Raw genomic sequence first — 12,920 nt, 5'->3', positions numbered from 1 at the left:
CCTCGTTGTAAAGTTAATGAGGAGAAGGGGCGGCGGCGCCGTTTGCGCCAATGGGCAGCCGGGTTGTGATGAAAACGGAGGCGTTACCGTAAAGCAGAAGCCGGTCGTGAAGAGGCGTCTCGCCCTCCGCGCCTGAGGAGCTTGTCATTGGAAGCGGCAGAGGCGACGACGCGGGTGGCTCTTCTCTTTCTTCTCTCCGTCGCTCCTTCGCCTCCGCCATGGCGGCGCTGGCCCGCAAGGCCGCGGACTACCTGCGCAGCAAGGACTTCAGGGACTACCTCATGAGGTGGGCGAGAGGGGGAAACCGGTCTTTCTTCCCGCGGCCGAGCCGACCTTCGCGGGGCCTTCAGGGCGCTGCTCACCCGCTGCCTGGAAGGGGAAGGAGCTGCGGGCGCGTCTCGCGTTTGGTGGGGTGGATTCACACAGCCTCTGTCTCCGCATCAAAGGGGAAACACGGGCGGGAGGGCTTGGAGTCACGGCTGCGAGTCCGTGTGTGCTTGGCTCGGGAGAAATATAGCTCGTTCTCTTTTGCTTTCTGTGTCGTGTCTGCTACCTGGTCTCCTGTCAGGATTTCCGTTGAGTTGCCGGGCGCTCCCATCTCTGGGTGGTCGTGGTGTGGTTCAAAATGGGCATCTCTTGATCCGCAAACGGGCGAAATCGGGCCTCCCTACACCCAGGGTGACCCTTGAGGCTCGGGTGGCATTCGGTGTCCTTGGGAACGGGGCCTGCGCGGGGAGTTGGCCGGCTCGCGGTGGAAGCATCCTGCCCGCCCGTTCAGGTGAAAGGTGCGCTGCTGCTGTTGCACCTGCATCCGATGCGTCTATATAGGAAGCTAAATGTCGGCTAGGCTGCTGTAAGGAAGGGGCTTCCTTCTCGTAAATATTCCGGGGGTGGGGGTGGGGAACGGGCCCTGCAGTTTCAGCCTCAGTGTTGTAGAAATGACAACTGCACCTGCTGAATACAGTCATACAGTAATGCTAGTAAACCCGAAGATGGGAACCTTTTTGACCAGGTGGACCAGATCTTTTATATAGATATATATTCCCCACACAGACTTTGAAAGAGGCAGGTCTCATCCACCTGCCAGTCATCAGATAGCATAATGATGTTTGGTGGGGCAACCCATCTGTCAATCACCTATCAGATGGTGGGCTGACCTGCTCAGTCTTGCTTTCTCAGGAGAAGCAGCTGTGCCTCTACCTGCCTCACACCTGATGTCCACATAGGTTGTCAGCTTTGGGGAAGGTGGATGTGGTTTAAGGAAGACAGCCTTATGGGCCAAATAGGGAGATCTGGAGACGATTTGTCCTGTGTCTGAAGATCCTCCTCTGCTGTATATGCTTATCTGGGATTAAATTCTACTGAACATACTGAGACATCCATGGCTGTAGTGGTAATCTTATTCATCTCTAGTTGCCATTTATCCCTTTTTAAGGAGAGGCCCTGTATTCTGCACCCACCTGTTCTCAATCTACTCCACAGAATAGGATGCAGGCTACTGCTTTGGGACCCTTTGGGTACCTCAACATGCAGAAGAAGGGGACTGAGCAAGTTTGAGTAATGAAGAAAACCTGCAGTGCTGTAATGACTGGTGGAAAGACACAAAATATTACATGGAGCGAATTGGATTTAAGATCAGAAATTATGTTTAGGATTAACCATGTTCTAAAGTGACATTGATTTGTTCCATGCAAGTGAAATAGGCTTAATTGTGGGTGGGGTGCTTTGTTGCTAAATGCTAATGTTAAATATTGAGTTCTGTTAACTATGACACAATTGTTAACTATGATACACTACGTGTATAAACATGATGTGATTGCAGAAGAGCTTTATGCCCATTTCCATGATGACCCCAATCTGTTTTTACTAATGCTGTGCTTATATTGCACAAGATAGAAAGAGCTTGCACAATATACAGATCTTTCCCAGTCATTTGACATTGCTGCTTAAGACAGGGGTGTAAGAAATCAAGAAGACAAAGAATCTGTTTAATTTTAAAAGATGATGATGTTTTCCTTAAGTTAGGACAACCACTCCAATTCACATGCTAGTACTTTAATTTAATGAATTTTTATGCCTCCATTCAAAATACACTAGAACTAGCTTTATCATTCCTATCAGTACTTTATTTAATTATACATTTTAATGCCAGCATTCAGAATAGACGCTCTTCTCACAACTTTTTACTGTCTTTTACCACCTTTTACCAGCTCTGTCTGGTTCACCTACCATAGCCATTCCAACAACAATATGGTTTTAATTGTATGGTTTATATACTGTCATTGTAAAGTGCTTGGACATTTTTAATGAATAGTGGTGTATAACTACTTTGATAAATAAAAAATAAACCTTAAAAAACCAATATACTAATGATAATAGCAGGAGGAAAACATCTAGGTTAGGTTATTCTATTTCCATCAGCCCATGTAAGAGATTGCAAAGAATAAAGGGACTGGCTGTCCCCCCCCCCCCCGAGTTGCTCGTGAGTCTTGTTGGTAAGTTGTTCTGTAGCTGGTATAATAAATGTTAGTTCAGCTACTGGCCTACGTTCAAAAACTTATACACACACACACACACACACAATATATATATATATATATATATATATATATGTGTGTGTGTGTGTGTGTGTGTGTGTACACACATATATAGTGTGTGTGTATCTATAGGGATCTCTGGTGCAACACTATCCAATTTTTAAATCTTGGAGCTTCTAAATATATATATATATTTCAAAGTCTGCTGTACAAACTGTGGTTACCTAGTAGTAAATGAGTATTTAACTTTCAAACGAAGGTTGTCTGCACTACAGGTTACCTCATTTCAGTCTATTGAATTATTGGGTTGCATCTATGCTTTTGCAAACAATTCTCTCCATTTTTATTCCTGTAGTTGGGGCTGACTTTGATCTGAGTTGGGTTTGCTTCCCTCTCCCCCACCCCCAGATTTTTAGTTACCCTTCAAATCTCACAGTAGCAATCTGTAATTTTACATTTTTGCCATACAGAAAGTTTAATTGTAGATAACGTATAATTAAATCTCCATGACTGTGCCAGCCCAGCTTTACAAATAGGCCCATAAAAGTAATTACAAATACAGCCCACAATTACTTTTGCTAGTAATTGTGTATATGATTCACAAGAAGATGGCAACCAGTTTTTGTAAGGCTTCCCTATCTGATCACTGAACTCCAATTCTTTCTTTTCATGGGAGATTACGGTAGGTTAGTGACTACTTACAAGTCTGTTCTAGCAGCAACAATGGTTAAATTGTTTTATAAAACCAGCAACAACAGATAACACTTTTACAAAACCAAGCTGAAAAGAAGTGTGCCTACATATGAACATTAACTTCTAGCGGAAGTGAAAAAAGTAACAGGATATGCAAGACAGGCATCAAACATAAACCAAAGGGAGCCATATGATGACAAGAGTTAAGGAATTAGCATGGAGCTTCTTTTTTGTCTTTGTACACATCTGTTTATAAACGATAGAGAGGAAATTCTGGTGTAGATATGCCCATACTGATTTCCTTACTGAAGCAATCTACTTCCAGTGTATCTTCTCAGTTTAAACTTTGGAAGAACAAGCAGGTTACAAAGGACTTTTGGGAGTATGTCTTGAAATGCTTGCAATACTACATTTCTGCTCAGCTAATTTCTGTATTCCCCAGGCTTTCAGGTGGTAATGTTTGATAAGAGACATATTATTGCTCCATAAACTGTTGCCAAGCCCATCCTGGTCATGCTGTTGAGTGCCTATGGTGATCAAATTGATTTTAGTGCTGAAAAGGTGGTGTTGATTTAAAGTGTACTCATTAAATGTTTTTTAAAAGTCAGAGCCTCTTGAGAGAATGGGCAAGATGACTATAGAACAATGAACTGTCCTTTGCCTTGTCGAGCTATGCAAGATTTACTTCATAAACAAGAACCTAGAATCTTTAGTCACTGGAATTGTTTGGGTTCCCTTCTCACATAACCCAAATAGGACATAGTGAGATGATTCTTTCAATATGTCCAGCTTATTTAGATGTTCTTGCAGCTGCAAGTGATCTCATGGACAGTGGATTCCATGTGACCGGCAGGATATGTAAAGGCCACCTTATTTGCAGCTCTTTTGCAATCCTTATCTGAAATAATATGCATTTTTAAAGGAGAAAGCAGATGATGATCCCTGAGAAAGAAGAAAGGAGATATTTTGATATTGGGAGTTTTTTAAACATTCAGGCACGTGTAAAGTTTAGGCAAACTAAGATCCTAGATAATGAAGACCTTCTCATAGGGGCAGTTAGGATCATCATTCTGGGGTAAAGTAAATGAAGTATGTTGACTTGCAAGAGCATGAGGTTGGGGGGAATGACAGAATGAAGACATTAAATCGGTGATTAATGGGTCATGCATGGGATGCTGAGAGAGAAACTGTTGCGTGGAATAATGAAGCCTTTTAATTATTTGCAGATACAGGCATAATGGAATATAGTAGCCTGAATTAGGAGTGTGCAAGTTAACTACAATCCCATGGCACCTGCTTGGCCAGCCAACTTTATCATTTAAAAGATTTGGCTTTCATTAAAACAAGTGGAGACCTGCAATAACTCAATGTGCATGGAAGGGACTGTGCAGAAGGAGGGAGGAGGGTGCCTGTCCTTCCCTGTGCTTTCTTCTTCTCATATACGTTCTCCAAATCTGTGAGGTGGCTCTTTTGATGTGACTGGCAGAGGATCCAAGTGGATTCTACCACCATGAAACTTTCAAAAGAGAGAGTGGCATAGTGACCAAAGATACCTAACCTGGGAAAAGGAGGAATTTAGTTTTTGTACCATCCAAGTAATATTCAAAGTATGCCTCCCTAGTTCTGACGTGTTTATATAGGCCTGCATTCTGAATGCATGTGTGGCTGTCCCATTTTTCTGTTTTAATTTGAAAGTTAATTTTTCAGGTGTGAAGCTTGGGGCAGTGCTGCATATGCTGCAGCTCCTTCTAACCTGGTAGCCCATGGCTCTTAAGATAGGCATTCAGCAATTCTTTCAGTCTTCACACTGTGCCCTTATTTAACACAAGACTCTGCGATTTTTTACGGTCCTTTTTCTTTCTCTTCTGCTGCCCTACCTTAAAGCTAAATGGTTATGCTAGAGGAAGACAACTCAGTCATATTTTTACTACTCTTTCCCCCTTTGCAGGTCAGGAGAGAAGCATTTATTTTGAAAATGGGGGCACCATGTCCAGAACCATTGTTAAAATAACAAGATACTGTTACTACATCCCATTCATGCATATAATACCTCTAAATAAACTTATTGTCTCTATTCATAAAGTTGGATATCTCAAATAATGCAATAACCTTTAGAAAATGTCATGTTGAATATATTTTGTAGATAAAATTAGTTATGGCTCCTTATTTCCAAAGACATGAGAATATAAAACACATTTTAGTGATTTGTTGCTAAATGAGCACACTAAAGTACTTTGACTTTTTTGTGAAGAACTATATGTGGCATCTCTCATATACATACTGAATTTTATTTCATGAAAGCTAATAACTATTTATTTTCTCTTTCATGTACCAATTAAATGATGAAACATTATGGCTTCTCATAACACAGTACGGTAAGGCACCTTCTCTGCTTTCTTTCTGCCAATTGTAATTGTGCTGTTCTTGCTTAGTTATGAACAAGCCTGCACAGTTGATGTGCTGTTCCTCTCTGTAGATGGGTTAGATAAAATATTATTTCTTCTGCTCCATTAGTATCACGCCCACATTCAAATAGCTACCCTGAGATCTCAATAAACTTATCACTTGATACTAGTGTAGACAGAATTGTTGTTCAGCCATTTTCTTCTGAAGATATAACCTGCTTCTTGAAATTGTATATGACATTTGGTGTGTCTGCCTCCCACGGCCAAAAAAGGAGAGGGGTGCATTTAGTACAAGTACTTCATTTTAAAGGATGAATGCTATTCATTGATTGTCAGTATTGTTCAGCTATGACTCTTTCCAGTACATATAGCAACTGCTTAATAATGCAACAAGTAGCTGCAGCTAGCTGAAGGGGTCGCTGCACTCTGAAGTATGTTCAAGGCAATTGTGCTGTTGTGCCTCTCCTCTGATGGCTGCAAAATTAGTTTGTGACTCCCCCAACAAAATAGCGGTGTGTGGGAGCATTTGTTATTTCAGGAAACTATTGAACTGATGATCTTTGTAGCCAGCAATACTATACAATTAAACTCCATATTGAAGCAAAAAGGGTCCCTGAGCCTTTGGTAATTCTCCTCCCCCCCCCCCCAAAAAAAATCAGGCTTTATTAGTAATTATTAGTAAATCCAAGTGAGTGCCAAATTAATCCAACTCTCATGCAGCTTTTAAAGATGGTGCTTTCTTACACAGAAAATTCTTGTTGCTTACCTCTTACATTAGCAATGCTAATTCAGCTGGTTTCCCAGTAAATATGGGTATTTGATAATTCCTGAATATCCTATTAAGTAGTCTTAATATATATGTATGTTCAAATAAATACATTTCCCCTTAAAAAACACCTTAGTGACAGGAATCATGATGTGAATTTTGAAGCTTTTTGAGAAGCCTGAAAGTATACAGTACACTTCTTCTTTCTATTCTAAACTTTGGGAATCCACTAGACTTGAGAAATGACTTTTAGGTAAAAAAAATCTAATTACATAGAATGCTTGCTTTGTCTTAATTGGACTGTCAGTGTAAGGTTATTTCATACATACTTCTGTTCTCCTATTGTAGAGTAAATGTACTATGCTAAACATTTTATTTGACTTAATACACTGGGAGAGGACAGACACTTTAACCAACACATTCTTAGTGTGTAAGAAATAAGATGGCTCCTGTTCAGCAACACATCATGAAATTCTGGTTTAAAAAATATGAAGAAGCAGGGGGTAAAGCATCTTTTCCTCTTATTATCTCCATTATAGCACTTCTGGGGGCCAGTAGCCAACTGGGGACTCCCTATTGCTGCTATTAATGATATGAAGAAATCACCAGAGATCATCAGTGGCCGAATGACCTTTGGTAAGTAGTAAAATGTTTAATCTAGGGATGAAACTAATTCTTAAAGTGTCAGCAAACTTGCTTAGATGTGTAAACTGCATTTATTGCTATTTCTTGAAGAGCTACATTTAATAGTATTTATTGAACAGTTCCACACCTAGCAATGCTGAATAGCAAACTACTGATCAAAGAGAATAATTTAACTGAGATTGTGCAGGCCTAAGGAATCTCTTTGATTCCTAGCTGATTTTCCGAACTACTATATCTGACAGGAGTTGGATTCTTGCAGTCATTTAAAGAACTTGGAGGGGCTGCTAGTTGACATAGATATAGTCCTGCTGAAAGAGGCTGTGAGGCTTATAAATATGTGACAGCATCCGTGGGTTTGCCTTTCACTATTTGCACATGGCAGCAACTCTGAGCACAGACACTGTGTAACTATTTTGTGTATTTCTTGGGAACGACTAAATTAAACAACAATGTAGATATTCTGCAGCCTTCAGAAGACAAAAAGCAGTTAATATTTAACTGCTTCAACAAGGGGGTTCCATATTACAATGCTCATAGCTTTTTTTAAATGCCAAAAAGACACTTTCTTTCAGATGATGAGTAGGTGCAACAAACCCAAAACACTTCCATGCCTGGCAATGCTGAATAACAAACTACTGATCAAAGGGAAGAACTGAATTGAGGTTGCGCAGGCCTATGGCATCTCTTTGATTCGTAGCTCATTTTCCGAACTACTGTATGTGACAGGAGTGGGATACTTGCAATCATTTAAAGAACTTGGTTAGTCCCAAGAGAAATGGAGCCAAAATAGACCCACTGAGAAAAAGAGGGAGATAATCACAGTATGCTGAGGGGAACTCTGAGGTTTGTAGAAGTACAATTTTTAGGACGTGTAGGTAGCAAAAAAATCCCCCCAAACAGCCCAATGATTACTTAGCATTTTCAGTAGCAAAAGCATCTGCTCCAGTAGTAATTGTAAGATGATGAAATACATATATCTAATTGTCAGTGTGAACAGAGGTTCACTTGGAATGTAATTGAAATAGTAATTGCAGAAATGGAGGGAACTGCCTAGTCAGAGTTCCAGAATACTCTAAAGTCTTGTTAATTTTACTTTTACAGCCCTCTGCTGTTACTCGTTGACTTTCATGCGGTTTGCATATAAGGTGCAGCCAAGGAACTGGTTGCTGTTTGCTTGTCACTTTACCAATGAAGGCGCACAACTTATCCAAGGAGGACGATTAATTAAATTCAAGTGAGTACACTTTTAAAAAATTGCTGTAACAATTAATGAGATAAACTAAGCAGTTTTTTTTATCTCATACTTTTTTTCTTCATAAGCCTTGTTGGATGAAGACTTTTCCTTGAATCAACTTTTTATTTTTATTTTTTATTTTCTTCACAGCCTGGAAAAGAAGAACTGAGTGCCTGTTTAACAGGGGGAAATGGAAAAGGTACTCCACAGATTACAATCAATGAATGTTTTTGCCATCCACAGTTGCTGTGTCCAATATTTTTGCATCACCATTTCATTAAAATTCATGGAAACGTTCAATGTCATCCCATCCCTGAATTTTGTAGCCTGCCTTACCACCCAGCAGTTTGAAACATTGCATCAAACATCTTGCCTTACAAATACTGCATTTTTATATTTTTTTATTTATGAAATTGTTCAGCATACACACATAACAACTTTTCAAGAGGATAAGAATTGTTCACAAGCTGCAACAAACAGGCTCTGAACCAAATTGTGCATTTTGATTTTAAGAATTTAACAATGGGTATTTGGCAGCCTGGCACACATGTACTCAAGAATGGTGGTTCTGTCTCCTTAAGTGCATTGTAGTTGCCATAAAATAGAGCTTGTGTTCAGAAGCACCCATTCCTGACTGTTTTTATAATTAAATTGTATTATCAGGCTCTCCTATCAGCAGTACGATGTTGACTGAAAAAGAGTAGTTGCTGACTGACTGCTGACTGATTTGAATGTTGTATCTGTGCTCTTCCATATATTTGGGTCTTAACTCCACCCCCACCCCCAATAAATAAACTGAAGGGGGAAAACAGAAGTTCATTACAGTTTATGGGCTGATTCAGACAAAATCTGAGAGTGGCACAGGCTACATGTAGGTGGAAAGTAGAATTTTTATAGGATTATCTGTCCTGCCTCAGACCTGCTAGACATCCACACTGCAGAAGTAATGTTTGCATGGAGCCTGAATTGCAAATTCCAGCATTTTAGGTCTGAAACGTGGGATAATTTCGTGGGTCTTATGTAGGTTGACAGCCATATTGTTTGGACCTATGTACCAGAGGAGTTTCACATGCGGATTGTTTGTAAATGTTACATCCAGTGCTTGGATATCCTGTTGTCTGTGGTCAGGTTTGCCTAGTGAACAAAATTTGTGTACTTCTACATCTCTATTGTATGTAGACTGTACCCCTAAGAGCTGAAGTGTCCCACTTGTTGCAAGTATGCTGAATGTTGTGGATAGTCAAGTTGTGTCTGTGTCCTAATTCCATTTTAATTGTCCCATGAAGCTATTACTAGAAACTTTTAAATGTTATTTAATACAAAACTTAACTGCAGACTTAAATGAAGGCTTTTAGAGTGTTGAAGGATACTCCAGTCTACCAGAATTATAAATTTCAGCACAATGTTCTAGTTACTTCCTCCTATAGCACTTATGATTTTTATCAACAATTGTAAAGTACCATGTACTGAGGACATTGAATAGTTTTTTTAGTTCAACAACTTTGGGGGCAGTAAACTTTCTCAGCAGGTGAAGGAGTTACAATATGAAATTAATTAAACTAATGGCAATAAACTGTTTTGAGAAAATTTTGTACTAACGGTTTTTCAGCTATGTTAATAAAAATGGTACTGTACTTGCATTATTGGATTGAACAAAACAAGCTACCATTTATGAAAAATCTATGAAGGATGGAACTTCTTGTGTGTGAGGTCCATTTCTGTTGTAAAGACTTCCAAGCTAATATTAATACATACGTTGGTAAAAGCATACAGGTAGTTTCTCTTCTTTTCTACTGACTTGCTAATATGGAAGTGGGTTGTATTGATCTATAGATTGGTGTAAGGATATATGGAATCCATGGGAAGAAGGTGCAAAAACAGTCCTTTGACCACTGATAGTGCTAAAGTTGTGATTTTCTACATTTTAGTAGCTACTTCTTTTGTAACTGGGAAGAACAGATCCCTAAATACAAATGAATAGCAGATTATTCAAATTATTTTCATGGATTAGGATTTGAGATTCCTTAAGTGATATAGCTTCCGAAAACCTTACATTGTTGCTACTTCCATATTTTCCTTTTTTAAAAAAAGCAAAATAAATGCCAATGCAGCATTATCAACTGATGCTCAGCACTTGGCTATGTAAATTTAGACCTTATCTCACAAAATTATAGACTCTGGAATGTTGGAAACTGGCCCCCTCGGGAAAGGCTGACTCCTCTTCCCAGGCTCTGGGGCCTGTTGCCGGTGATCTACCCTGGCTGGTTTTCGGTCAGACCAGGGAGGTCTTCAATAAGCGATACCTCCCTCTTGAGAGATGCACACTCCCTTCCCCCTTGCCATGACAGCAGGAGAAAGAAAACAGTCTGAAAAGTAGCCTATTCCATTCTACTTTATTTCACAGACTGTACATTGTACAAAGACACAACTTCTCTCTCAGAAGCCTCCATACAACTGACTGACTCCCCCTTTGCAGGAACAACAGGAAGGTCTCAAGTTACACTGAGAACACAACTCTGAGAAGAGCTTCGAACATCCGGTCTCACGCTCAGACCCATCAGACACATCATGTGATGTAAACAATGAGCTATGAGTTTGTAGCTGCTGAGCACTCATATTACAACATCCTCCCCCATATGAGTCGAAGTGAGCTGCGAAAACAAAAGCAGCATCTAGAGAAGAAAACAAACAGTTGTTATACACATAACAATCTCCTGTTGTTTCAGTTCCACCTTCAGAACTATCTGCCACTGGTTCCACCAATGTAAACCTCTGGTTGCCTGTTTTCCAAGGAATTAGAGCTTCTGCTCTACCTTGGCTAGGGAGAATTGTGTTGCCATTGAATTGGGTCTAACCATGCAGACATCGTGCTAGTTCTATGAAATAATACTTGCACTTTCTACAACTATAGAGGAGTCAATGCACTGAAAAGAATTATGTGGGATAATAGCATTTGTTGGTGGTACCTGTTGAAATGATATGGTCCCTGCAAGGAAGCCAAAGATTATCAAGGAATGAGGCAAGGTTGCGTGGGCAGGGAGCTCCATGACTTATGCATAGACCCACCCCTCTGTTTCATCCCAACTAATTGCATCTTCAGGGGCAGCGATGTGGCGAAACGGGAATGTACTGCATGTATGGCGAGCTTGGGCTGCCCAGACTACAAGACTCCCCTCTGCCTCACTCACGTGGCCCAAAGGAAAGGAGAGCGATACGTTTGGCACCAGCTTGGCTGCAAGAGTTGTCAGAAGATGTATAAGGCATCATCCAGCCGTCTTAGGGCTGCATTCCAGATTTGTGTACAGTTTACTCCTTAGCTCATTCTTCTCCCAAAGATGTCCTGCAAGGCAGTGGAGGTTTAGGATCAGAGTTTTCCTTCCCCTAGTTGAGCTCCCTTTATATGTATAGGCCAGTCATCCTTAAGATTACACATAGGCTGTGTCTACCTCTGCCTAGGCAGATCTCATCAATCCTTTATCCTCTGAATTAGCTCTGCTTATCCTAGACTGCCCCTTTTAGCCGCATTATTTCCAGTATATATATGAGACTACTGAAATGTGGGTGCTGACCAGCTGACCCAATTATTGGATTTAAAATTATTACTATTATTATTTTGAGACAGCAGAAAATCCAACTATTTTTTTTGCAATGATTCAAATAGCAGGATGATGTCAGAAGAGGGTGAACAAGAAAAAGTGCAACTGAAATTTGTGGGAAGAATGTTTATTAATGATGGCGGTTTTTGTAATGCCCATTTGCCTCACTTATTCTTACTAAGAATGACTGCATCCCATGAAACTAATGTTTTATCATTCATATGGTACCCTTTCCCAATACACTCAAGGCAGTTCTTCAGTTTAAAATGTAAAAATTGAAAATAGAAGGTAAAAATAGCCTTAATACGGTCATAGAGCAATACATGGGTTGTGAGGCGTTGCACAATTCTTACATGTGGTTAGAACACACAAACCTAGGCGGCTTCTGATTTAGCCATTGGTTTACATATATATATGGCAATTTGTTTTATCTCTGCCATTTGTCACTGGCGGTTTTACGTTCCATTTTGTGGAATTTTGTTTACTTGTGCCAGCGCTCCTAACACTAAAAATAAATGCAGCTCATTGATAACAGAAGGAACACTCAGCGAACGACACGCCTGTAACTGAAAGTGATGGATCGGTTCGATTAGAGAAGAATTGGGGGGCGAAATCTTAAGATCGCTGGAAGAAAAGTCACGTGGATACGAGGACGGGAACAAAACGGGTAAGAGACAATGCAAAAAAAACCCAACCAAACAAAAACCAAGCTGACTTCGGGTTCTCCATTGAATGTAAGTGGGGGGAAACAATGCCCCGCACATGGCGGCCTTCGAAGAGAACCCGGAAACGAGCCCTGCTGCGTATGACTTAAGCAAAACGAGAAGGGGGCGTGGCCAACGGGTATTTTGATCGCTATTCGGTGAGGAGAAGGAGAGGTCGGGACTACTGATATCGGCGGGGTGGGGTGGGGGATTTGGAGCCATGACGGTTGGCTGAACCCAACTCAAAGGTGTTTCCGGTTTTTCCTCTACGGCCAGCTTCCGGTTTAGCTTTCCCTCAGGAGGCGGTTGCGGCAGAGGAGCTGACAAGGCGAGAGCCCCG

The 12,920-nt window shown here is 40.7% G+C and overlaps 1 protein-coding gene across 2 annotated transcripts; it reads left to right on the top strand.

The window, feature by feature from the left end:
- Positions 1–76: 76 nt before the first annotated feature.
- On the top strand, positions 77–10,048 carry MPC1 (mitochondrial pyruvate carrier 1; the record flags this gene model as incomplete). 2 transcript variants are annotated; one of them, XM_081000764.1, is made up of 3 exons in its annotated part: positions 77–290; positions 6,941–7,037; positions 8,148–8,284. In XM_081000764.1, exons 1-3 carry the CDS (start codon positions 219–221, stop codon positions 8,282–8,284), a joined length of 306 nt encoding a protein of 101 aa, XP_080856890.1. In that variant the 5' UTR covers positions 77–218. The 2 variants fall into 2 exon arrangements, with proteins under 2 accessions (XP_080856890.1, XP_080856889.1); XM_081000763.1 differs by lacking the exon at positions 77–290 and adding an exon at positions 8,431–10,048 and having other exon boundaries at positions 6,942–7,037; positions 8,148–8,280.
- Positions 10,049–12,920: the final 2,872 nt, after the last annotated feature.

The sequence above is a fragment of the Podarcis pityusensis genome (assembly GCF_964106645.2).
Source record: "Podarcis pityusensis genome assembly, chromosome: 3".
Classification (NCBI taxonomy): domain Eukaryota; kingdom Metazoa; phylum Chordata; class Lepidosauria; order Squamata; family Lacertidae; genus Podarcis; species Podarcis pityusensis.
Note: the sequence above shows the minus strand (reverse complement) of the source record. Positions and strands in the feature narration are given on the sequence as shown.